Here is a 27,695-nt window from a genome sequence, read left to right as displayed (position 1 = left end):
CATAAATATAACGTGAATCAACAGATGTACTTAGCAGCTTGGCCATAAATATAACGTGAATTAATAGATGAAGTAAGTAATTTGGCCATAAATATAAATACTACCCGTTGCCCTCGAATTTTGAAAATTTTTAAGAAAGCCAGTCTGTGGCACCTTGCCAGCCATCATCCTCGATGAGGTACTGAGGGTGTTCTCTGATAGCAAAGCGACATCGAGGTATCTTCTGTGTCCATCGAGGAGAATCGAGCCCCTGATTTTAATATTGTAAATCCGATGGTCGCTAAGGTATTTAATGTCACTCTTATAAACATCTATAGAGTAGCACAAGGATTCGAAATATATTTCTCACTTCCAGCATTCAAATCTCTTCTACTATAGGGCTAATCAGCATCTAGTTAAGACACATTACACCATGTCAATGGAACAAAAGGAAGAACATTAAAAAAAATCAAATGATAATACATTTATTTCATCGCAGTGATCCAAATAATCCGTTCTGTAATAAAACATCATTAACTAATAATTAAAAGAAAAAACTTCAATTAGATAAACTATAAAATTTAATTGAGTATTTTAAAGTATTCTAAGCATGGAGTAAAATACAATGACAAAAAATACAAAACGTAAACTTCTAATTGATCTCAATGGTTCTTTTTATCGTGTTCTTGTTTTCACCCGTAAGTAGTTGTACGACTTTGTGCTGGAAACAACTTGGCAGGATCTTCAATATCCTTAGAATTGTTCGAAATGGGTCCGTGACGCTCACGTATTGAGGATGTGGGTTTTTGGAAAACAAAGCGTCCTCTAGATCGACAAGAAATATCTTCAATAATTTCCGAGAAACGATGGCTTCTCTTCTGAGTGCATCTTGCATACGTCTTCTCCATTCCCTGAAAAACTGTTCATACTGACGTTTGTTGCTTTCACTCATCTCTTCCCACATAACCTCCATGTCTTCCTTTTGACACTGGATAGAGGGAGGTAAATTTTGAGAATCCGTTCATATAATTATTTCTACGCTTAAAGGTACACTTCACAGATTAGTTCAGCAAGTACGAGAAAACAAACCAGTAAATGCATAAACTAACATGTGAAAAACTAGGGGGATCCAATGAATAATAACTTACACACAAAACATTAATCCATGAAAAAACAAGCATTTGTGATAATACCATGTTGTTTATGATGTAATTAACAGTTTTTACTATCTCACTGCCTTTTAGTAATATTCTGTATATAGTGAAACAAATTACAAAAAAAAAAACCAAAAAACTTATTCACTTTTCCAGAACACCTGAAGTATTTTCTATTATTTATAAATGATCTATAGTAAGATTTCGGAAATGAAGGTGCGGCTGTTTTAAAAATGTCGTTTTAATTTGTCATGTGAAGATGTGGCTGTCCTAAAAATGTAGTTTTAAGGTGTAGTTTGAGGATGCGGCTGTCCTAAAAATGTAGTTTTAAGGTGTAGTTTGAGGATGCGGCTGTCCTAAAAATGTGGTTTTAAGGTGTAGTTTGAGGTTGCGGCTGTCCTAAAAATGTAGTTTTAAGGTGTAGTTTGAGGATGCGGCTGTCCTAAAAATGTAGTTTTAAGGTGTAGTTTGAGGATGCGGCTGTCCCTAAAATGTAGTTTTAAGGTGTAGTTTGAGGATGCGGCTGTCCTAAAATGTGGTTTTAAGGTGTAGTTTGAGGTTGCGGCTGTCCTAAAAATGTAGTTTTAAGGTGTAGTTTGAGGATGCGGCTGTCCTAAAAATGTAGTTTTAAGGTGTAGTTTAAGGATGCGGCTGTCCTAAAAATGTGGTTTTAAGGTGTAGTTTGAGGATGCGGCTGTCCTCAAAATGTAGTTTTAAGGTGTAGTTTGAGGATGCGGCTGTCCTAAAAATGTAGTTTTAAGGTGTAGTTTGAGGATGCGGCTGTCCTAAAAATGTAGTTTTAAGGTGTAGTTTGAGGATGCGGCTGTCCTAAAAATGTGGTTTTAAGGTGTAGTTTGAGGTCATGGCTGTCCTAAAAATGTAGTTTTAAGGTGTAGTTTGAGGATGCGGCTGTCCTAAAATGTAGTTTTAAGGTGTAGTTTAAGGATGCGGCTGTCCTAAAATGTGGTTTTAAGGTGTAGTTTGAGGATGCGGCTGTCCTAAAATGTAGTTTTAAGGTGTAGTTTGAGGATGCGGCTGTCCTAAAAATGTGGTTTTAAGGTGTAGTTTGAGGTTGCGGCTGTCCTAAAAATGTAGTTTTAAGGTGTAGTTTGAGGATGCGGCTGTCCTAAAAATGTAGTTTTAAAGCGTCGTTAAGGTACGATTGTTCTGAGCTGTCGTTAACATAGAAGGCAAAGAATGTTACATGATTGTTTATAGTTTTGCTAAGCAAGTCTAGTGAAATGTGAAAAGTGATTGAGTACAGAACATAAAAATCACCAAAAGCGAAACGGCGATTTCTATGAGAAGATAAAGCTTAAAAAAAAACACCCAGATAATTATGATTTGTTTCTCCATATAACATACTATGAATGAAAAAAAAATGTTTAAATAGAAACGTTTACCTAAAACTCATCAGGAATTCTGTTTCATTAGAATTGCAACAGTTGACGTTTGTGTTTTAATTGGTAAGTTTAACAAAATAAGTTTTGAATTGATCATTACTTATAAATAAATAAGTATACTTATACATACACACAACATACATAGTAAAACTCAAACATCAGGGTCTATTGTACAAACACTGGAGTTTACGCCAAAAGTTTATCTCCATTCATTTCCACCAAAATATTGAAAACTTGCAACATATAGAAGACGTTGGTCTCCTACTGCTCATTCGCTGTTCTTAACTCGATTGAAATAAAAGTGATAATGATTTTGTGAAAACATGAATCACTGTACGAAACTTAGTTTTAAGCACGAGAAAATATGTTTGTAATGCGGAAGTAAGATAATGTTCTACCATCAGTGATTTCCATTCTTGGAGGGTGTTTTATGGCAAAAATATTTTTCCCCCTCACGATGGACTCAGATTTTTAACATATTGGATACAGTTGAACACACACACAAACGGAAATAGTAAATTATTACAAATTCGTTACACAAAATGCCGAACTGTCAACATTTCTTTAAATTTACTGACTTATGGGTACGGTTCCACAGTTTCGATTAAGGCAAGATATAAACGTGTGTCACAGTACACTTCACAGCTTCAGGTACAAGTAATATGTAAGCATGTGTCACAGTACACTTTACAGCTTCAGTTACTAGTAATATGTAAGCATGTGTCACAGTACACTTTACAGCTTCAGTTACTAGTAATATGTAAGCATGTGTCACAGTCACAGTACACTTTACAGCTTCAGTTACTAGTAATATGTAAGCATGTGTCACAGTACACTTCACAGCTTCAGATACAAGTAATATGTAAGCATGTGTCACAGTACTACTTTACAGCTTCAGTTACTAGTAATATGTAAGCATGTGTCACAGTACTACTTTACAGCTTCAGTTACTAGTAATATGTAAGCATGTGTCACATTACTACTTCACAGCTTCAGTTACTAGTAATATGTAAGCATGTGTCACATTACTACCTCACAGATTCGGTTACCAGCAATATGTAAACTTGTGTCACAGTACTACCTCACTGATTCGGTTACCAGCAATATGTAAACTTGTGTCGCAGTACTACCTCACTGTTTCGGTTACCAGCAATATGTAAACTTGTATCACAGTACTAACTCATAATTTCAGTTATCAGCAATATGTAAACTTGTGTCGTAATGACTATAGCGATCGACGAGAAATAAGAATAAAAGGAAGGAATCGGAACACGTGTCTTTTGAAAATTATGAGTTTCTTGTATTTTTTAAAATTGACCGACGTTAACTTTATAATTATTAGAAATTCAAAATTAAAAGTTTCAAAACTAACTTTTTAGTGAATAAAATACTTTATACGCCATTATGTACTGACATATAAAGCATTTTAAAAACGAGTTTAGCTGTCGTCGTAGAGTACGTTGATTTATTATTACCCGACAAACAAATCTTAAAATACCTGAATACCAAAAGATGATCTTGACACTTCTCCAGGTATGATAACAGTCACTTTAATACCCATGGGTTTGAGGTCATGTCTCAAAGACTCCGTAAACCCTTCCAGGCCGAAGTTGGCCGCAGTATAGACGGACATCTCTGGCAGTGGGAACTTTCCGTTTATACTCGAAATATTAATAATTCGACCTGCAATTATTAATTAATATTATTTTATTTAGTAATACAATTAGAAATATCTTATTAAATTAATAATAATTCTAATGTAGATGAAATAACAGCAGATAAAGTATTCCACATCAAACGTATTAATTAAGCTAATATGAGCAAATCGCATTACATACCTGACATTGATACTTAAGTTTATATTACACGCATAATACGAGTAAATATAACAGGGAACTTGATTAAGCGAGTAATAAGTTTAGTAGTTTTGTTCATTAAATTACTCTTGGTATATACAGGGTGGCTCGAAAGTAGTTATACAGATTATAATGTATTTAAAAGTAAAGTATACAGTTGATAATTAATAATTTATTTAAAGGCACCTTATACCAAATAAAGTTATGGGAAATTTTATTTCGCAAGTGTTGAAATTGAAACCCGTTAATGTTCACACAACCCTAAAGTTTGCGTTTCACACTTTTGCAAAGTTTCTGACACAAGTACATGTTATTTCATTTTATATAAAACTCTATTTGAAAGGAATTACCCTGTAAGTAATGTTAATTAATGAGCTATTCATAAAATAAATGTGTGTGTGGATTAATGTTGCATATACAACGGTTTTTCTAATTGTTCTTTACTTAAAGTTTGATGATCACATACAGTCACTCTGCATACACATTGAAAACATACATTTCAACAAGATATGTAAAAGCAGCATGGTACTCATTTCAATTTTTATTACAAATACGTAAACGTGAACATACGTGAATTCGTAATTATTACGGGTGTAAGATTTACACAAATTAACTGTGACTACTTGGTTACACTATGTAATAAAATTTTTACTCTCTTGTTCCTGGGCAGAAAGTGTTACTTCCCAATTTCTTAAGCCTAAAGTAAATGGAAAAGACCTATTTTTCTCTCCATGCTTTGCTTTTGTGACCTTAGAGACTATATTTCGGGAGCTGATACGTGAAAGTGATTTACATTGCAGTCGCAAATCTCGAAAACTACTCACTTCTAAACATTTTTGTAAAACTTTAGTATAAATACATGTAAATCTTGATGCATATGTTGTTTTATTCAGACCTTATGTAAATGAAAATGCGCAAATTTGCCTGTTTTTACATAGAAAATAGGTTAATTTCTAAATTTCATTATCCAGGTCACAAGAGCAAACTTTGAAGGGAATAATGGCCATTTTCTGTAATTTTACAACATAAGCAATTAAGAAATAACACATACTATCCAGGAACAAAATTTGTGTTACATAGCGTTATTTGTGTTTACTTCACCGTGTAAATAAAACAAAACAAGTCGTTGCGTCAGGTTAAACTTATTATAATATTTTACTGTAAAATATATTAAGGGATACAAGTATTGATAACGACAAAACTTCAGTTATATTTTTGTGTAACATTGTACGATCTGCTGCAGTGTTATATTTTTGTATAACATTGTACGATCTGCTGCAGTGTTTGACCTATTAACACTGCATTTTATGGTTAGTCCCTTAGACATTTTCAATAATTAGAAGGGTATATAATAAGAATATTCCAACCATACTATGTTTACCAGCTTGGAAAAGGCTTTCACACCATAAAAATACCCGATATATTAAATATCTCACCTCCTTTTCCTGATTTTGAGAACATGCTTACTTCACTATATTAATGTTGGTTGTGTTTAATTTTCACATCCGAAATCCATTATTAAACATGTAAGTTTAAAGTAAACGAAATACATAATATTTTATGTTCCTAACTCATCCACCAGCATTTAAAGTCTTAACAACTGAGGACATTTGTTCTACAATAACCTACACATTTCACTGAAACAAGGATCTTGTACAAAGTTCTCAGAAATAAAACAATTATTCGCATACTTCTATATATTTGCATTTATAATACAGCCAGAGAAGAACAAAAGGTAAATCTTTTAAAACAGTCAAATTTAAATGAGTGGTTATTTATTAGAAATTTATTAAAATACGCATGAATTGAGGATTGTAACGTACTGTCTATGTACTTCGGGGATAATACTACTTATTAATGTAAATTATCCAAATTAACAAAAAATCATCTAGCTTTTTGTGAAGCAGCTAGGCTTTAATAGCCACTCCTCTGTACCTAGACTGTGTACTTGAATCTGAAAAGTAAAGACAGCTGCATTACGTCATTTATATCACAGTCACTTGAAAAACATAAAACCTACAAAATTATCAGTGTTTTACATGATCAGGTGGTCTCGTCAGAATGGTGATAGGAAGCTATAATACTGTATCTTCTACTGAAAGAACAGTTATAAATGAAAGCTTGCGGCACATAATATTAGCATGGTAATAGGATCGTAAATTCCTAGGGATCTGCTTTTCATATCCACATGGTGCTAGAAAGTAGTTATCATCAGAAACTTCTTCCAGAGCACTTAGTTGTTCAGCAACTATTAATACGCTTTAGAAGAACTACACCGATTGGTTTGGTTTGTTTGATTTCGCGCAAGGCTACAAGAAGGCTATCTGAGCTATCCGTCCCAATCTAGTTGTGAAAGACTATTCATCACCGCCACCTACTGAGCTATTCTTTCACCAAGGAATAATGGTATTGACTATAACATTAAAATGCTCTCACGGCTGAATATTGTTTTGCATTGGTTGCTGTAAACTAGCTCGAGCAGAAGGCGGTTTGACAATGTTTCTATTGTAAAAACTTTTAACTTGTAACACCCATGTTTTTTATTTCTAAACATAAATCAGTGAACCAAAAGAACATAAAACATCCAGATGTAAATAATCACAGGTTTAAGTCAGTATTCTCTCCATGATAAAACCTTTAACTCGAAACACCCATGGTTCTTTTATTGCTATACAAAGGCCAATGAACCAGAAGAACATAAAACATCAAACTGTAAATAATCACAGACTTATGTCAGTATTCAGCGAATAAAAATTGGGAAACAAAGATGGCAGTTGGCCCATTTATATCTAATTCATAGCTATTATTTCATAACTGCTCACCAGGGGATTTGATCATTTAAGAAACTGGTAACTCTTTTACTTTTTTTCACCTACTTAAAGGATGAATAAGTGTTGTTGTTGCTCTTTTTAATTAAGCACAAAGCTACACAATGGACTATCTGTGCTCCGCCCACCACGGGTATCGAAACCCACTTTTTAGCTTTGTAGGTCCGCAGACATACCGCTGAGTCACTGGGGGGCATGAATAAGTTGTTGTTTTGAATTAAGCACAAAGCTACACAATGGGCTGTATGTGCTCTGCCCACCACGGGTATCGAAACCCGGTTTTTAGCTCTGTAAGTCCGCAGACATACCGCTGAGCCACTGGGGGGCATAAATAAGTTGTTGTTTTGAATTAAGCACAAAGCTACAAAATGGGCTCTCTGTGCTCTGCCCACCACGGGTATCGAAACCCAGTTTTTAGCGTTGTAAGTCCATAGACATAGAATAAGTGTAGACGTTTTTTCTGCAGACCTTTGTAACAATACGTGTATAAGAAAAATACTTATAGATATTTTAACATATGAGAAGAAACTGCAGAAATGGTGAAACAATTAAACATATGTTCGAAACTTCCTTTCTCTCCTTTATTTGCTCAACTTATCTATTAATTTGAATCCTAAAACATATCGGGATCACGTGGTACATAAAGACCACTTCTGAAAATATCCGGGTGGATTAATTTCCGAATATATTAACTTTGAAGATTTAAAATATTTACTTGCAACAACGATTTTTTCGTTTTTCTGGCTTCGGGAAAGGAGAATTGTGTAAAGTTGATATTACCGAAATCTGGTAAATTTTGAAGTGGGTAGAAAATATTTACCTAATACCCAAACGTGTTGCTCGATAATTTGAAATTAGCACGTTTTTAAGCTTTAATATAATAATGTAAATTGAGTCATGGTACACTAGTTGGCTTGGAATGACTCTTTTATCAGTAATAGGACTGAGAGTTTTGTCCTTATTTTTAAACTTACCTGGTATGGGCTTCAGTAAGTGTAAAAAACATTTTGTAACTCGGACAACACCAGTCAAATTAGCATCTATAATTCTTTGACATTGTTCTGACGTGTACCAGTCGAAATGCCCGTGCAGCATGTCACGAGAAACGTTGATCAGACTATGAAGTCCTACAGAAAGGAATGTAATAGTTCATTATGTGCCAACACTTAGACAAAACTACCTAATGCACTATATATGCAAAAACGGCTCGTTTGGGTTGAGAAAATATTTTACGTAGAAGAGCGAACCAAACCCAAACGAGCCGTTTTTGCATATATATTTTTCTGCAAGTGGGTTTTCTCGACATCACTGATTACGTAATGCACTGTTAATCTAATGTATTAATGTAAACATCACTATTGCTTTTGTACAAAGATAACTCTGTGTTAACACAGAATCCTTATTAAATGAATTACAAAATAAATATGAACGCGTGACACGCTTTTTACTGATAAGTACGAAGCCTAGTTGTATCACGTACACACGTTTCCTAAATGTAAAAATATCTTTATAAGTAAAACATTTTTATTTACATCTAAATACCAAAAATACCACTATTAAGACCACAAAATATAGACAATTGAGCGAGTAAAAATTTGGGTTATAAGACTTGTGCAAGTTTTTTACGTCTTTTATGAGGTAAGTAAATCTTAATTAGTATGTAAATTATTTATTATTTTATAAATATGATTTGATTAGATTAGGTTTTTTAAATTATATTTTAAAAGTTTAGTAAGTAAATTGAGTTCTGTTTTGTTTGTTTGTTGTTCCTTTTAATTTAAAGCACTCGTTCCTGCTACTTTTGTTTTCCATCAACAGAAAGCAATAAGCGAAGGCTCAAGGGTATAGCCGAGTAACTATTTCATTAAAAACTAAGAATTGTTTGTTTGTTTGTTTGTTTGTTTTGGAATTTCGCACAAAGCTACTCGAGGGCTATCTGTGCTAGCCGTCCCTAATTTAGCAGTGTAAGACTAGAGGGAAGGCAGCTAGTCATCACCACCCACCGCCAACTCTTGGGCTACTCTTTTACCAACGAATAGTGGGATTGACCGTCACATTATACACCCCCACGGCTGGGAGGGCGAGCATGTTTAGCGCGACGGGGGCGCGAACCCGCGACCCTCGGATTGCGAGTCGCCCGCCTTACGCGCTAGGCCATGCCGGGCCAAAAACTAAGAAATATTGGTTTGGTTTGTTTTGGATTTCGTGCAAAACTACTCGAGGACTATCTGCGCTAGTCGTCCCTAATATCTAGAGGGAAGACAGCTAGTCATCACCACCCACCGCCAACTCTTTTACCAACGAATAGTGGGATTGACCCTCACATTTTAACGCCCCCACGGCTGAAAGGACGAGCATGCTTTGGTGCGACGGGGATTCGAACCCGCGACTCTAAGATTACGAGTCGAAAGCCTTAACCCACCTGGCCATGCCGGGCCCTATGGAATGGCAATATATGTATAAAATACAGATTTGGATTGGTTCTAGGTTAATCGTTCTTGAAAAGTTACCAGTTGAAGCTGTAAAAAAATAACCGTTTATATATTTAAGCAGAAGATACTGCTTGAAGTTTTAATCTTATTAAATTAACGTTAATCGTGTCTGAAGGATAAATTATCGCCAAGTTATTTTATTGTATTGAATGCCATCGAATAAAATGTTAAGTGACTAAAAAGAAATATATTTCGATAAACTATTAACATTGCATGAAAATACCAGTCTCTCATTTAAATTACTGATTGTGTCGTTGCTTTGTGCAAGAAATAACATTTCAAACCTGACATATTTGTTTACTGCTAGATTGGAAATACACATAAGCGACGTTTATTAGCTGCAACAATAAGCCATAACTTCCACTAACAACTCATTGTTCTTAACACTAACCTGGTAACTAATTATTTCACTCTATTGTTGAGCTTCTTTCTGTACTTTCGAACAGTAAGTTAATCGGGGACACAGATATCCAAATATATGAATAAAAAAGTTGTGCCTATGAAAAATATGGCAACTGTATATATTGTGAATGTTAAATATCTAACAACTAAATTTAAATAGAATAAGGAAGTATTGAGGTTTACTATCGGGTGCAGCTATTTCAACACAAATGTTCAAGCAGAACTAACGACATTTAATCTTCTAGTCATACCACACGTGGATCATTCCTCTCAGCTCTCAATTGTGTGGGATGTTTAACCAGATATTAATGTTTCACTGTTCCTCCTCCATCTACTGTCTATAGTTGAGACATTGCCATTATTTAAGTTTCTCAACAATCCTTTGTTGTGATGAAGAGGTGACTAGTGCTCCACGTGTGTTCTTCGAGGTCCTTGCGTTGTATATTCAAGTTTAAAGTAATGACTATTCTTTGCTGGTAGTGAGTTTTCACTATCTTTTTTTCTGTATTGTCCAATCTAAATGTCAGCGTTTCTTGGTCAAATTTCTTTCAACTTTTCCTTATGATTCTTAAGCATGGCCTATGGAGTGTAAAAATACATTTCATTTTATTTCAAAGGCATAATGGTTTGCACTCGGGTTTCTTTTGATAGTCTACTTTATAACTGTGATGGGGCTACTCCAATATTCATAAAAATTATTATGAATTATTATTTAATTATATTAAATTATTATTCAAAGCTACTCAATGTGCTACCTGTTCTCCACCAGTCACGAGTATCTTAACCCGATTTTTAATGTCGTTGGTCTGCAGACATACCATTGTGCCACTTGGAGGGGGGGGGGAGAGCACCTGGATTTCCACTGGATGATAAACTGCTACATTTGTGGGTCAGCCACTACCTCCTCTGTGATCTACATGCTAATGTCGAGAACCTATATGCCGTCCAGTTCTCAACATTCTGACCAAGTGGTCAGAGACAATGGAAACCAGCGTATCAACTACGTTTTTCAAAATTGTTATTATTTGTTACCGAGACCGATGTTGGGGAATGTAACTTAAGATAAGCACGTTAAACTTTAATGTAATATCTTATCTGGACATTATGTTTAGAAGATTGTGCATACAAAACTTAAATCAGTTGTGTCCAAGAATTTTTCATCTGAATCCCCTCATCTACTAGCCTAAAGCACAATAAAACCCTCACAATAAATGTCAGTCCTCGAATGCATCGATTGTGTTGAAACTGTAGAAGATATGAAATTAATCACAAAATATTGTCTACCAACAACGTTTAAAGAGATATAACGCCTACATAATTTCAGATTTTCCTTGTTTGTTTTGAATTTCGTGCAAAGCTACTCAAGGACTAAATCCGCTAACAATCCCTAATTCAGTAGCGATATACCAGTAGGAAGACAGCTAGTCAACACCACCCACCGCCAAATCTTGGGCTACCCTTTTACCACCTAAAAAGTTGGATTGACCCTAACATTATTATGCCCCATACCTGAATAGAGAGCATGATCGATGAACGGGGTGCATGAAGAAGCCACCAACTAAATTACAAGTAATACAGCTACTTGAGAATGTTAGTAGAGCAGATGGAAAAAAAAATCAAAACCACAAATTTCTCAATCCCATTGATTCACTGATATGGTTGAACAATTACAGCCGTATAACAAACAAAACTGCCATAGTTGTAAGTGCATCATATAGAACAATAGAACAGGAAAAAAGTGCTAGTGCTAGCATTTTTCTATACTAAATGTCAGCAAAACAAAAAGCCATTTGATCTACATCACACAATATCTTGAACTGGACGCCATTTTAAAAGACTTGACTGTGTTTTTCCTGTTATGAAATTACGATAGTGGATTACCAAGATCAAGCAACCAGAGAAGCCGGAAAGAGAGACCGGAAATGCATTCCTCTTCCTGATGTAGGTGTAATGAAAGTGTTTAAACTTCTAGTTTGATCACGAAGGCCAGGGATCACAAGTAAAGAAATCATACAGCGCTTGTCCCCACAATGGGGCCACACACCCCACCCAGAGAGAATACAATAGTAGAATCGTTGTTTGTTAACAGTTCACAGTTACAATGACAATTTGTGACAACTGAGAACAAATAGTACAAGCAAGAGTGAACAATGCAAGAAACGTTGCAACGCAGATTCGAAAGTTAAGAATTTCACAACATACATATTAATTCAAACTGAAATGGCCCCTCCAGTGGCACAGCGGCATGTCTGCGGACCCACACTGCTAGAATCAGAGTTTTGATACCCGTGGTAGGCAGAGCACAGGTACATGTGTAGCTTTGTGCTTAATTACAATATAACACTATGTTACACAAATTTTGTTCCTGGATAGTATGTGTTATTTCTTAATTGCTTATGTTGTAAAAGTACAGAAAATGACCATTATTCCTTCAAACTTTGCTTTTGTGACCTAGATAATGAAAATTAGAAATTAACGTATTTTCTATGTAAAAACGGGCAAATTTGCACATTTTCATTTACATAAGGTCTGAATAAAACAACATATGCATCAATATTTACATGTATTTATACTACAGTTATACAAAAATGTTTAGAAGTGAGTAGTTTTTCGAGATTTTCGACTGTAATGTAAATCACTTTTACGTATCAGTCCACAAATATAGTCTCCCATCATGTTTTCGTTATATGCTTCTCAGTAGCGGCGTTCAAAGTCCAGTATGTCTTGGTGGAAGCGCTTGCCTTACTCCTCTAAGTATACTCCCATGTCCTCCTTGAATTTATCAAGGATATGGATCAAAGTCCAGTATGTCTTGGTGGAAGCGCTTGCCTTACTCCTCTAAGTATACTCCCATGTCCTCCTTGAATTTATCAAGGATATGGACTTTCAGGGACATCCTGCAGCCCATATTGCCGTAGTTCTTCACCAGAGCCTCAACCAGTTTCACATAATTTTTGGCCTTGTGATTGCCCAAGAAGCCCCAACCATTGGAACAAAGCTGCCCCAAGTTTTTTTTTCCTTCCTACTGAGCTTCTTGGGGAATTCTATGCACTCCAGGATCTTCTTTATTTGTGGTCCAACGAAGACACCAGCTTTGACCTCAGACAGCTTAGGGAACAAGTCTCAAAGGTACTTGAAAGTTGCAGACTCCTTATCAAGAGCTGTGATGAATTGTTTCATAAGACCCAGTTTTATGTACACTGGTGGGAACACCTTTTGAAGGTCCGCTAGTAGCTCACACTTGACATTGTTCCTCCCCACAGAGAACTCGGTCCGTTGTGGCCAGTGCTTCCTGTTGTAGTGCGCTGCATTGTCTCTGCTGTCTCAAAGGCAGAGATAACAGAGAAACTTGGTAAAGCCTCCTTGAATACCCATCAGGAATTCAGGAATGCCACCATTTTGAAGTCTCCAATAACCTTCCAGCCATACTTATCATACTTCAAGGCTTCTAGCAAGGTCTTAACACTTTTGTATTCCTCTTTAAGGTGCACCGAATGAGCCAGGGGAAGAGACGGATACTTATTCCCGTTATGGAGCAGCACAGCTATGATGCTTCTGGATGAGCTATCAATGAAGAGGCACTTCCAATTGCCTTGTACAGATCGGATACGTTACGGCAGAAGCAGAGCCCATCTTGACGAGTGAAGAAGCTTGAAAAATGTCGGTGACGCTTCCTCTGACTTGCAACTTGCACACTTTCATCTAACAAATCCCACTCCTTGAGCCTAGATGTCAAAAGCTCGGCATTCGACTTTGTTAGACCAAGATCGCTGATCAAGTCATTGAGGTCTCTTTGGTTGGGGTAGTATGGGTTTCTCTCACCAGCTTCACCTCTGAAATTGTAATCTGGATCTTCAACGTCTTCCTCTTCTTCTAATTTGTTGCTCTCTTTTGAGGATGGCTGCTTTCTCTCTGACGTAGTGGGTACAGGAAGATCAGAACAGTGTGGAACTGGGGCGATGGATGATGGAAAGTCCGGATACATGATAGCAGATGTATTCTTTCCAGCCCGACGTTTGGGAGGGTTCACCATGCAGAAGTAGCAATTGCTTGAGTGGTCAGTGGGTTCACGCCAAATTCTTGGAATAGCAAATTTCATGGCTCTCTGTACCATCCTGCAAAAGAGAAAAATAAAATTATTATGAAGAATAAATTTATTTCATCCACAACTAATATTTAAGAGGTTCATACAAAATATTTTATATATGATATTTTTTTCTATACTATTGAAAATTACAAAATAAAGATATTTAAGTTTTAAAAGGTCTAAAATTTGTATAATATAAAATATTACTATTCAAGCAAGCAAATATTGTCTGTCTTACCTTCTAGAGTTTTTTGCAGTGCTAACAGGGTCTCCGACAGTCATGCCGAAATATGCCTTGCAGGTTTCACACATTTTATCAGATGCTATCACAGAGTACTTTTGCGCTCTTGTCTTGATAAATTTGCCACATGCATAGCAGAATGCGTCTGGATAATGCTGGCAACATCTTGATGCCATCTCTGATAAAAGCAGAGAGGTCTATGTGCTCACTTAGGCAGCTAGAATGAAACTGAAGTGGTCAGTGGTGAGCCCCTGTATATATATACACTATGGAAAGTTCTAGAAAATTCTCGTAAGTTTTACAACATTCTTGTAGTTCGAGAAAATTCTCTATTAGCTATTTAGCACTGAATCTACCTGTAATGTTCTGGTAATTGGATAAATTTGAAAATTTCATTACCCAGGTCACAAAAGCAAAGTTTTAAGAGAAAAATAGGTCTTTTCCATTTACTTTAGGCATAAGCAATTGGGAAATAACACTTTTTGCCCAGGAACAAGAAAAATTAAAAATGTTGTTACATAATGTAACCAGCAATCAAACCAATAAATCAATCAAACTTAAAATACTGAATATGGAGTTGTTTTTTTTTCCATTCCTGATCGATAACATGAAAGAAAAAGAGAGAGAAAGAAAAAACAAAACGTTCAAGTTGATTGTCGGCGACTGATGTTATGTTATTATATGAGGAAATATATTAATACAGGTTATTGGTGCTTTTCCTACTTTAATAATTGTTGTTCGATTCTTTGTGTTAAAAAAATTTGAATGACGTTTTAACTGTTGTTGGCTTACTTGTTTTATGGAGGTATGTCCTCAGCATGAATACTGGAAGGCTGTAGGCTAAATTCATTGCTTTAATTTCAATGGATTCTAATGTTTCGTAAAGTTAAACATATTGCATATAAGAGGGTTTCCATAGTCTAATACTGGCCTGACATACACAAAGTAGGCATAGTCTTCTTAACACAGAGCGCTGTGTGAAAAAGGCTGGAAACTGTCAGTAGTTTCGGGTATGCCGATGCAGGGCGAGCCTTGAGAGTTTGGTTTGTTTTCAATTTTGCACGAAGCTACTCGAAAGCTATCTGCGCTACCGTCCCTAATTTAGCAGTGTACGACAAGAGGAAGGCAGATAGTCATCACCACCCGCCGCCAACTCTTTTACCAACGAATAGTGGGAATGACCGTCATATTATAACGCCCCCATGGCTGAAAGTGAGAGCATGTTTGGTGTGACGGGAATTCGAACCCGCGACTCTCAGATTACGAGTCGAGTGCCTAAACCACCAGGTCATGCTGGACCCTCATCGTGAATGATTGAATTAAAAGGTTAAACTATAATAAGTGACAAAAGAGTAGCTTTCAGTAGCTTTAAACTTGTTGATACAATAGAGAAATAAAATTTATAAAAAGTAAATTTATAAAGATGCTAAACTTCCTTGTAAATCCTAAGAGTGCCTTCTGAAGTATTTTTAAAGATATTGCAATTTTTTGTTTACGAAATCATTATATAATTATTAAATTAATTATGAGTTTGTGACAGAAATATTTTACTTTAGCTGTATAATCTTGACATCACGGTTCATAACTTCATAAACAAGTATGAGTTATTACTTTGCAGAGTTTGTGAATTTACAGTACTATGCAAAGGTGTTTCGACAAAGTTAAAATTAGATTTAAGGCTACTTTCCAAGAACAATGGAAAGTCGATAACAGATTAAACATAAAAATTTTATCAATCTTCATATATAGTGCAATAAAAACTTAGCTTGAGTTCAGCTTTAATAACTGCAGACAGTTTTTCAGGTGTTGTTACAACATATTAAATCTGTGTTCTTTCAGATTTTACACCAAAATGTCTCTAATAAAGTTCCTGGTAGACAGTTTCTATTGTGTTTATAAGTATAAAGATGCATTCTATAATTCTAAACAGTATCTCACATAAAGTAAACTATCCCCGTTTCACCAAACATGCTCTCCTCTTCAGCCGTGGGGGCGTCATAATGTTTTTCTCAATCCCACTATTCGTTGCTAAAAGAGTAGCCCAAGAGTTGGGGATGGAAAGTGATACTAGCTGCCTTCCCTCTGAATCTTTCATTGGTAAATTAGGAACGTCTAGCGTAGACAGCTCTAGTGTAGCTTTCCAAGAAATTCAAAACAAACCAATTCATGTTTTTGGGCTCACCACTTCAAATCTGTACGGATGATGTGGTTATTCGATTTATTTATTTTGATAACAGAAATGCACAATAGAATACTTATTTTACATAGTTTATTGCTGCATATCATACAGTAAGGCTTACTATATAAACTGGGGTTTAGGTACGCATAGTACTTGCTTCGACTTGACTAGATTTTAATGACTTTTGAAAGTAGTTTTTCCCACCGGTATAAATATCAATGATGGTAATAAGAAGTAGAAAGCAAAGTCTGAATCTCATATTTCGAATCATTTTATTGGTTTTCAGCTTTAGTGCTACCTGAAAAAATATGCAGATAAAACCAACCTTTTTAAATAAAGTTAATCTCAAAAAATTGGTTTAGTTTTCACGAGTCTTTCAAGAACTCATAGGAATTTTTTGCCTGTGTTAACAATAGTAACAGAAGAACAATTTCTGAATAAACTTTTAATCTTTCTAGTAGCAGAACAATCTGCCGAATGCCCTTAGATTCTTCCAACATTGGAACAGCCTGCCAAGTGCTCTTGAATCTTTATAACAACAGAACAGCTTGATAAGTGTTAAGTGTCTTAAATCTTTTTGACAACTTATCTATGGAATGACAAAGTCCAGTTACTTGCGCCACCAAATTGTGGATGGAGGTCAGGTTTTCACTTCTGTGAGTTGGTCAGCAGGAGTTCTCGAAAACGGACTAAAGTTGGTTTACATTTGCAGCATGACACAAGTTAGAAGTGATTAGTTTATGGATGTTCAAGGTCAAAGTATACGGTTACGAAAATTTTAAAAAATATCCTTATCTGTTAACATGAGGGCCTATGTTTCACACTATTTTGACCTGTAACTCAGTCAAAAAATTACGTTTTGATAAAACTTGGTGGACATTTGCAGAATATTATTCCTCATTGTTCTACGAAAAGAGCCCCAGCATGGCCAAGCGTGTTAAGACGTTCGACTCGTAATCCGAGGGTCACTGGTTCGAATCCTGGTCCCACCAAACATGCTCGCCCTTTCAGCCGTGGGAGCGTTATAAAGTGATGTTCAATCACACTATTCGTTGGTAAAAGAGTAGCCCAAGAGTTAGCGGTGGGTGGTGATGACTAGCTGCCTTTCCTCTAGTCTTACACTGCTAAATTAAGGATGGCTAGCGCAGATAGCCTTCGAGTAGCTTTGCGCGAAATTCAAAACAAACAAACAAAACAAACATCCTGCGAACAATATATTTTTTAGAGCTGAATGTTATCAACACTGTTTAGTGCACGTGCTTTACTGATTGGTCCTCTAATTTTTCTTGTAATTACAATACTAAGTCTTGTTTGAATACAGGAAGCTATGTTCTGCTTACAGTAATTAAATAGCACCAAAAAAATGACAGATATATAGCCGCGTTTCCTTAGGTTACATTATAAATAAATCTACACATATTAAGAACAGTCTTGTTCCAGCCAGGTCTGAATACAGAGTTGCTGCTATTATTGTCATGACATTTTATCAGTTCAACATTAAAATGCAGGTAATAGAGCAGAGATATTTCCCTGCCAGTTTATTCCAAGAAAACGCGTCGTTTTTTCTAACTATTCGCACGTTTCTAATGAAATTACGAATTACTCTCTTGAACTTTCGTTATGTATGTGTTAGACATTTTTAAAGTTTGCTCTTATATTAGTGTTTAAAACGATTTTCGAGAAAGTGTTCTCCTTTTTATAGGACGTGATACACATGATACCAAAAGCGTTATTTGGCTCACACATCGCGTTGTAATATTTTTGTTTTAAACACTTAACATCAGTCCATACTGACATAGTATCGTCTGCGCTCCAATTGGCAAATCTAAAGGTGCCAAGTTTGTGCATTTGTAAATCGACAATAGGCGGGATACGAACAATATCTCATCAGGTTTTGGAAGAAACAAATGACAAGGTCTCGCTCAAATATTTGTATATAGTCTGCCTTTTATTTATTTTTATTACTTTTTAAGAGGACATCTTGAAAGCTTCTTTGTTTGCAAGCTTAGGTTGGTTTGTTTCCAAGTGAGAATCTAATTAGGTAGATAATATGGTAATTACAGCTTGTATTTTTCAACATGAGAAATTATACATTGTTGCAAAAAACTCGGCACTTTGTTGCATAAAATTGGCGTCTCATTAATAAAGAAACGGTTCTATTTCAATAAAACAATTGTCAAACACATTTTTCAGCTGAATACAAGAGAAGCCCCCCCGCTAGTACAGCGGTATGTCTCCGCATTTACAACGCTAAAATCAGGGGTTCGATTCCCCTCGGTGGGCTGAGCAGATAGCCCGATGTGGCTTTGCTATAAGAAAAACACATACAAGAGAATAAAAAATTTCAAAAATGATTGGAAAATGCAAAAGACGTTCGAAAAAAACAACAATTTTGTCTGAACACAAGGAAAAAAATATGATAATTCAATTCACTTTGCCAGGATTACCATTCTGAACGCAAAACAATGGAACAATTCCTGCCTGTTGTAGTACACAATATTACATTTTAAATTAACACTGTGAAATGAATTATCATCTGATTCTTCTAGTGATAAACTGCAGTATGTACTATTGTGCTGTTATATACTGCAACATATGCTATAACCTGTGTTATTTGACATATCCTGTCACATTTTATAATGCTTATATTTTGTAATGTAAACTTTAAGAAATAAATATTAACATCTAATGTATTTCTGTAATTTTTTGCTCTGGTGAGACATTGTCCTGGATTCATAAGAAGCATATGACACAAATGATTAGTAATGTGCGGGAGTAGGCCTTTTGAAATTCCATAAACGTGCCAAGGAAACTAAATATTATTTAGTGACAGAGTCGAACAAAATGACATAATATGGATATTTAGTTCAGTTTTTCTTGACTCTGCGTAAAGTTATAAGTTAAACTTTGATTTTAACGCTTAATACGTTCCATCTATTAACATGTTTAATCAGTTCTACCTGGGTGTGATCAGTGGAGAAAGAGGAACGTTTTTATCCCATGAAGCATCACAATAGAAAAGTATATAATGATTATTAACCTCTTCACGTTTTCCTTGTGTTTGTTTGCTTTTGAATTTCGAGCAAAGTTACACGAGGGTTATCTGCGCTAGCCGTCCCTAATTTAGCAGTGTAAGACTCTTGGGCTACTCTTTTACCGACGAATAGTGGGATTAACCATCACATTATAACGTTCGCACGGCTGAAAGGGCGAATATGTTTGATGCGACGGGGACTCGAACCTGCGACCTTCAGATTATGAGTGAGCGCCCAAACCACCTGGCCATGCCGGGCCCGTTTTCTTTGTTTTCGAGAAGTTGAGAATGAAAGTGATTTTCCCGAGTTAACTGTTGCTTTTGTTTCATATATAATACAATGTCTTTCATATTTCAAAGGATTTAGTTTAAAGTTACTTTGTGTTTATTAAATTCATGATTTACACTTGTAGGTAATCGGAGAACCACAGAATTCTGTTTGTTTACCAGATTGTGCATGTATTTCAATGGAGCATGCACACAGTGTCGCCCTTAAACAGTAACGTTATTACAGATTACATTAAACATGCGAGCTTGATGTTAGAGTGTTTATTTATTTGTCGTTTAGAATAATTCTGACTACAATTAATTTTAACACTCCAGGAAAATGTCGTATTCAACATTATGTGATGCACGTAAATAGACGTGGAGCATTAGGAACCCCTGAGTTGATAGTGCATTACCTTAAGACGATAGGTATTGAATTCCACGGTTAACTTACTGTTACACAAGACTTGTCTCACAAACAGAAGTGTGCCAGTTGGCAAAGCTGCAGATTGTATGGTTTTCAAACCATCTCTTGTGTTTCATTCAAAATATTGGATCACTCCTACATTTTGATTTTGAGATGATGGTTGTGGATTTACATCCAAATTACCAAATTGTTTAGGGACTTCAAATTAGGTAGAAGTTAATGGATTTTCAGTGCATTGCCAGTTTCCTCATGAATAATTATAACTTTTATTTTCAGTAAATAATTTGTTGAGGCTATTATAACTTTTATTTTCAGTAAATAATTTGTTGAGGCTAATGACAACATTTCTTAATTACTTTTAATCGTTGGCTATAAATGTATTTATTGTTTTATACGGTTGAATACAGTTACGAACAAATTATTTAGTTTGTACGAGTTCTGAATCTGCCTTGAGTCCTTTGTTCACATATTAGAAACATTACAACATTCGATAAAATGTTTACGTAACTTTTGTTATGTTATACATGTTCATTGTTGTATTTTGAAATGTTTTATGTTTGTGAATCTGTAGCATGTTAGGCATTAACGACTTTGTACACTTTTAATATGTTGCAAATTTGCTCGAAATATGTTAGGTTTAGGGTAGTAGTTTTTAGATGATGCAAATGTTGATTAAATATATTTATTATTATTTTGCTGTAGTTTTTCAAAACAGGAATTTCCATTTTTTATTATATTATACAAGTTTTCAGACTTTACTTAATAGTATTTAAACAGAGGCTGAAAGGTATTTTTTGGACAACTAAATGTCAGTGTTTCGTAAAATGTTTAATAGAATTATGTCAGATAAACCGTTATCAAAATTGTTAAGCCAAAAAATAAAATGTATTTACAATATTGATGTTAGGTTGGATTCCATGAAAACAACATACACCATAAAACAAGAGGGAATCCTCAATAGCCGCGGTATATACCAACAACACCAAGCGTGGGGTGTGCATACACCCGATCTGATTTTATTACTCTTCAAGCCTACCCTCAAAATAAAATCGTTTTGGACAGGAATAGAGTAAATTAACCCATGACCTTGGGCGTGGCCAATGGAAACGTTTGATCTCCTGAGTCCAAAAATGTAATTAGGCATGACCTAAAGGTCTGTGCTTGAAAAACTTGGAGCCATTTTGTGAGCCGTTATGCCTCGGCTAAAATACAAAACTGACAGTTTTTTTTTCTGTTTTTGTACTTGCATTTTAGCAGAAACCAACAGTTTAGGGAGACATAGAACCTAATTCCTGGTATGCAACAGATTAAGACAGACTGGAATGAACTATCAGTTTTTAATTAACAGAACAATAAGTGAAACAAAACAGCTGCATTTTACAAAGAAAATATTCTTGTAAAGAGAAGTGTAATATACAACCAATACTCCCGGGAGTTACCTGTAAATACTAAAGTCTAAATTAAAACATGTAAGAAGTGTGAAGAGATAAAACATACACTTGACACATAATAATTCTCACCTCTTCCGAATAACACGCAACTCCTAAGCTGTCTCAGAAGACCTTCCATTTTCAAAATATCATGCTTCAACCGTATTCAGTTAATACACCTTAAGGGGCATACTTTTCAATGATTTATAACATTGTTAAGATAGGTAATTTCTTATCAGACACAGTTTTTCTCTACTATTAAATTATCGTGTAAATGTATTGAACTAAGTTTTAGTTATGAAATATAACTATTGTGCTACATATATAATATTAGAATCCCACATTATAGCTTGTATCCTGGGGTCTTTTCAACTAGTGCAACGTTTTATCTTGTTTATTAAATTATAACAAACTAATACACACATGAAAACTTTCATACTTTTGCGTTTATTTCGCAGTGATTTTTTAAATAAGTATAATGTTTTAATTAGTCAACTATTTCTATACCTACAGGGTGGCCCGTAAGTCTCAACCCATCCATATATCTTATGTATCCTGTATCTGTGTGCTGTCCCTCATTCTCACTGCATAATATTATGCGACGCCATGTTCTGTGAGACATTTTCCTCAACATAGCAGGGGTTATTGTTCCAAATGCCGCGGTAACAGCTGCTTTCAACTCATCATTAGTATTATTGAATATAACATTTTAACATATGGATGGGTAGGGGCTTACGGGTCACCCTGTATATTATATAGAACATAATAAACGCGCAGTGTTAAATACTTAATTCTTAATACAGTTAATTGAAAGTTGCACATCTACAGTCAAAACTATCGGACACCCCTTATTTTAAAGTGCGTCTTTTATTTATTATTCTAGTGAGCTATTGCAGTTTAACCTTTGCACAGTAACTTACTCGCACCTTTCGACAAACGATGTATTAAATATTGTTTCAAAATAATGTCACTTACATTTTTAAAGGTAAACTGTAACTGGTCGATATAATTAGTTCTGTCACAGATTGCTCATCTATTGTTAACTGATACAATCAATAGTATCCTCATAAGAGATAATCAAATTATAATAAAAAATGTGAGAACCTGTTATTCCAAGAGGTAATCTTTCTTGAACAAATTTTGCAGCATTTTTCACATCTTCGTTCTTGGTGACATCCAGCTGAACAAGTTGAAGATTTTTCGAAGTTTTAGCTTGTAAACGTAAAGCACGATCTTCGTGTGGGTTACGAAACCCAGCAAAAACATAAAATCCCAATTTGTCCAGTCGTCTAGCACACTCCCAACCAAATCCAGAATCACAGTCTGTTACCAACACAACGCTGTTATTAACCTTTCTCTTCTTGACTTTTCCATTCCAAACGTAATTCAACAATATCGTTGACATAACTGTTACAACGACAATCGCTGGAAAATTTTTAACAACGTAAGTTTCACGAAGAGACTCTGGTATTTGTATTTCTGACATTATAAACATTTACTATCACTCACACTTTGTTTTTTTCATGTGATATTTAACAGGTATACTTGACAGCTTCCAAGTACAACCATCCACCATACTGCTACATAGTTTTCGCTGTCCCACCTCTGTCTCTGTTAAATGAAAGTTAATCACGTGACACACAGTTAAATCGGAAATATCCTTACAGAGGCAGCAGCAGTACTTTGAACATTGATAAGATACGCTTCTGATGTATACTTGCCCTTATACTATAGGGAAGTGCTTCTGTGTATACGTACTCATCCTAGGATCTAAAATTTCACGTTTGTGTTGTACTTATGGTTGTTTACGACTTACCTCTGTACTCTCTCTTTCACCGCTAGCAACTACACTTCTCAGAACGACAAAGAAATGGGTAGAGGTCGTTCTAACAGTTTTAAAATTAGTAGACGAAAAATACATGCGATATAAACATGTCCATTTAAACTATTCCTTAACACGAAACTCATACATAAAATAAAATGTACCGGTTTGGTAATAATATGTAGTAAAACTACTAATCTATGTCCAGATATTTTGACATTTACTGGATTTTCTAACGTGCCAACTCATTGTTTTGTCGTATGATTAGTTTAATTGTGCCAAGACAGGTTAGTCTTGCTACGTTTGAAAATGAAATTTATCGAAACCTTAATGTCAGATTCGCTGGCATATTAAACCTGTCTGAGCGTGTGGGTTCCCCGCTAGTACAGCGGTAAGTCTTCGGATTTACAACGCTAAAATCAGGGGTTCGATTCCCCTCGGTGGGCTCAGCAGATAACTCGATGTGGCTTTGCTGTAAGAAAACACAAAACACAACAAACTTGTATTTGTAAATTTAGCCTGGCATGGCCTAGCGCGTTAAGGCGTGCGCTTCGTAATCTGAGGGTCGCGGGTTCGCGCCCGAGTCGCGCCAAACATGCTCGCCCTCCCAGCCGTGGGGGCGTTATAATGTGACGGTCAATCCCACTATTCGTTGGTAAAAGAGTAGCCCAAGAGTTGGCGGTGGGTGGTGATGACTAGCTGCCTTCCCTCTAGTCTTACACTGGTAAATTAGGGACGGCTAGCACAGATAGCCCTCGAGTAGCTTTGTGCGAAATTCCAAAACAAACAAACAAACCTGTCTGAGCCTGTGGGGATCAAAGTCCGGATGCTATGACCTTTTCTAGAGTGTCAGTTGCATTATTTATTTGGTGCGATAGTTGTCAGCTATTAATTTGATACTGCAATGTTGATTTGTAGCAGGGAAGAGCAAATATGGTGAAAAACTACAGTCAAGCATTTCGGCTGTTTTCTGGGTTGAGCAAACTGTAGATGAACAAAAATATTTTTTATACTTCAAATCAATATCACCTTACACTCTGACGTGTCAGAGTCTGAGTCAGACTAGCATCATCAGTTCTCAGATGTATCTCCAGTACAAGTACTTTTGTGACGTATCTGATTTTTGTGTACAAACAGACTTGTACATTTTACTAGTCTTATCACGCTTCGTGCAGAAACATCTAGCAAATTCGGAATTATACTTAATATTCCTTCTGTAATACAGGATTAGCCAAAAGAATCAATCTCGTGCACCTTCGGTTAACCAGTTTCTGTGGTAGGTCGCTTAGAAACTTAATTAATATTTTTCTTTCTTTCGCGTTTCTTTAATATTAGAAGTAAATAATGAATTCAGACATATTGTGCATTCTACTTGTTTTCTTATAAAAGAAGTTATACTTCTATAAAAGCTAAGGCTGCACGACTTTTAAACGCTTTGTTTCCTTAATTTGGCCCGGCGTGACTAGGTAGGTTAAGGCGTTCGACTCGTAATCTGAGAGTCGCAGGTTCGAATCCCTGTCGCACCAAAGGTGCTCGCCTTTTCAGCCGTGGTGGCGTGATAATGTGACGGTCAATTCCACTAATCGTTGGTAAAAGAGTAGCCCAAGAGTTGGCGGTGGGTGATGATGACTAGCTGCCTTTCCTCTAGTTTTATTGCTGCTAAATTAGGGACGACTAGCGCAGGTAGCCCTGGAGTAGCTTTGCGCGAAATTCAAAAACAAACAGTTTCCTCAATTTTTATAATTAGAAATGCAGATAATCTTACAGTTATATGATAAAATATATGTTCGTATCATATAGAAGTTTTGTGGAATATGTTCCAGAAATTGTTAAGCAACCTCATGATTTAAGGATAAATGAGCGATATGACTTAGTAGGCTACGAGAAAACAAAAACTAACAAATGGTCACTACTATGAATAAAAATATAAATAAGTTATATAAAAATAGTCTTTGTGGACTGTGTTAAATTTCGAATAGAAAGTTCAAAGTATCCGAATTTTATTATTTTGTTAGGAGCTTGCTGGAAATTAGTTTTTTAACAATATTTCAATTAATTTTATATTTCTCTATTGTAATATTTTCTATTGCCTCCATTCAGCAAATACCTTTTTCTTTCGTTTAGAGCTCTGGTTCTCATCAGGCGACCTATAGACCATGACCGGCCCAAGAAACCTTAATTTCTGTTCCTCAACACCCCTTTACTAAAGGTTATTTGGGAACAGTTAGGAACAAAGATTTTGTTAATATTCAGTGATAAAATACGTAATAAGTTAACCATTGATAAAGCTGCATTTCCTTTTTGAAGTGTTTTTTTGATATTATTATTATATAAAGCTTTATATCCAACACTTGCCTTACCAGATTTGTTACTCTTCTGGTTATTACCCGCAGCACAGCAGCTCATAGAATGGATTTGGGTTTTTTTATTGTTTTTCAAGCACAAACGTTTAGCTCGTAGCTTCTTCCCTTGATCGATTTAAGATTTAGTTACAGCCACCGCAACTGAGGATTTCTTCTTGTTATAGCTAAATATCATAAAATAGAAGAGATAATATGAGAAGACAATATTTATAATAATATTTACGGACGTTTAAGAAACATATATATGTAAAAACGGCTGACAATGACCGAAGAAGTTCGAAACGTTGTTCGTTCCTCCACGTAAAAAAAAATGTCTCAACCCAAACAAGCCGTTTTTACATAGATATTTTTGTGGCTACAAATACGAAGTTGTTTTCCCTGTGATTTTTGGACGCGATTCAATATTCATTAAAACTTTAAGCAAATAGAGTTAAAACTCACTGGAAAATCTTATATTTTCAAGAAACAAGAAAATTATATATTTGCAACTTTTATCTTCAGAAGACATATATAAATATATATTTATTTATATGTCTAGTTGTTTAACACTATATTTTGTTGTCAAAGTAGTGTGAACTTTTAAGGTAGGCTTGTAACTCATCAGTTAACAATAACTTACTTTTTGGGCTGAAGACAACATCAAAAAATTCCACATCCTGACTGAGGTTCCCTCACTTAATGAATCAATAGATATTATTCATCTTAACTGCAGTGTATATTTTGTCTATTTGCTACGTGCCCTCTTGATATACTCCTATGTCACCCTAGAAAATGGCGGAGTCCAGTTTGATACCTACAACTTAAGAGGTATAAATATTTTCTTATGTTGAATTAATAATCAAATAAACTTTAATTTTTTAGCTTAATTAGAGATACATTTAAATTTAGGGTCTTTTTTTAATCTCTATTTATTTTTGGTTGTTTTTTTTCTTTTTCATTTGATAACTAATAAGTTATTAGAGACCGATTTCGTTTTCACAATGAAAATACAATACGTCTATAGCATTAACTTCGAAAAATGTACAGATATATTTTTTTCCTTAAATAGACACAGACCGGAATAAGGTCGACAAGTGATAACATTCTAGGAAGAGTTTAAAGGAAATGCCACTAGGGGAACTTCCGGTTTTTACAGGAACATAAAGTTATCACTAATTAATGTTGTATTTCCCCAGACACCTAATCTTAGCTATTACTTGATAAAAGTCATGTGTGTGTGTGTGTGTGTGTGTGTCTATTTATAACTAGCGCAAATACTGTACCGATTGCCACCAAACCTGATATCTGGCGTCCTCTTATCGGTGACCTAAAGTTGTCAACGTTTGAGTCTAACCTATCCCTTTAAATTCTGTTCTTTTTTAGACTTTTTCAATTTAAGATGTAGTAGCAACTGATTTTAGCTTCCTAAGATGTTATATTTACTGGGACTTGAGAATGGTGCAGGAGAAACTGAAGGCAGGGACAACATAACATTATTTTAGACAGTATTTTGGTAATACTGCTGATTTTGTAGTTGTCGTGTTACAGAGCTATTTCGTTTGACTTCTATTGATTGATCCAATATATCGTTGATTGCATCTCAGGCAGGTGACCCGTGTTTAAAGTTGAACAGCAGTTTTAACCTAGACTCTTTTTAAATTAAACATTTTACTGAATATATGGATATTGTTCTTTGATATCTACATTTATTAATCATATATGAAATATTGCCCATGTAAAGAGTGACTAAAG

General features: G+C 35.3%; 2 protein-coding genes across 4 annotated transcripts; both read right to left on the bottom strand.

Annotated features, from left to right (window-relative positions):
- Positions 1 to 448: 448 nt before the first annotated feature.
- LOC143229773 (dehydrogenase/reductase SDR family member 9-like) lies at positions 449 to 26,944 on the bottom strand. Of its 3 annotated transcripts, XM_076462529.1 has the most exons (5): positions 26,584 to 26,944; positions 25,962 to 26,128; positions 8,195 to 8,347; positions 4,035 to 4,219; positions 449 to 967 (listed from the first exon to the last, which is right to left on the bottom strand). In XM_076462529.1, exons 2-5 carry the CDS (start codon positions 26,005 to 26,007, stop codon positions 632 to 634), a joined length of 720 nt encoding a protein of 239 aa, XP_076318644.1. In that variant the 5' UTR covers positions 26,008 to 26,128; positions 26,584 to 26,944; the 3' UTR covers positions 449 to 631. The 3 variants fall into 3 exon arrangements, with proteins under 3 accessions (XP_076318644.1, XP_076318641.1, XP_076318642.1); XM_076462526.1 differs by lacking the exons at positions 25,962 to 26,128; positions 26,584 to 26,944 and adding an exon at positions 22,884 to 23,601; XM_076462527.1 differs by lacking the exons at positions 8,195 to 8,347; positions 25,962 to 26,128; positions 26,584 to 26,944 and adding an exon at positions 22,884 to 23,603.
- LOC143229774 (uncharacterized) lies at positions 10,366 to 15,227 on the bottom strand. The gene is made up of 2 exons (XM_076462530.1): positions 12,754 to 15,227; positions 10,366 to 10,693 (listed from the first exon to the last, which is right to left on the bottom strand). Exon 1 carries the CDS (start codon positions 14,226 to 14,228, stop codon positions 13,659 to 13,661), a length of 570 nt encoding a protein of 189 aa, XP_076318645.1. The 5' UTR covers positions 14,229 to 15,227; the 3' UTR covers positions 10,366 to 10,693; positions 12,754 to 13,658.
- Positions 26,945 to 27,695: the final 751 nt, after the last annotated feature.

The sequence above is a fragment of the Tachypleus tridentatus genome, chromosome 10, assembly GCF_004210375.1.
Source record: "Tachypleus tridentatus isolate NWPU-2018 chromosome 10, ASM421037v1, whole genome shotgun sequence".
NCBI lineage: Eukaryota > Metazoa > Arthropoda > Merostomata > Xiphosura > Limulidae > Tachypleus > Tachypleus tridentatus.
This window is presented reverse-complemented; position numbering and strand designations above follow the sequence as displayed.

Bases quoted from the DNA above. Each gene is read 5' to 3' on its own strand.
- LOC143229774 (XM_076462530.1), bottom strand. From the start codon at position 14,228: ATGGTACAGAGAGCCATGAAATTTGCTATTCCAAGAATTTGGCGTGAA.
- LOC143229773 (XM_076462526.1), bottom strand. From the start codon at position 23,274: ATGTTTATAATGTCAGAAATACAAATACCAGAGTCTCTTCGTGAAACT. The intron at 8,348-22,883 runs GTTCTCACATTT...TCCTTTCTGTAG, and splicing joins ATTACCTCTTGGAATAACAG to GACTTCATAGTCTGATCAAC. The intron at 968-4,034 runs GTATTTTAAGAT...CCCTCTATCCAG, and splicing joins GATCATCTTTTGGTATTCAG to TGTCAAAAGGAAGACATGGA.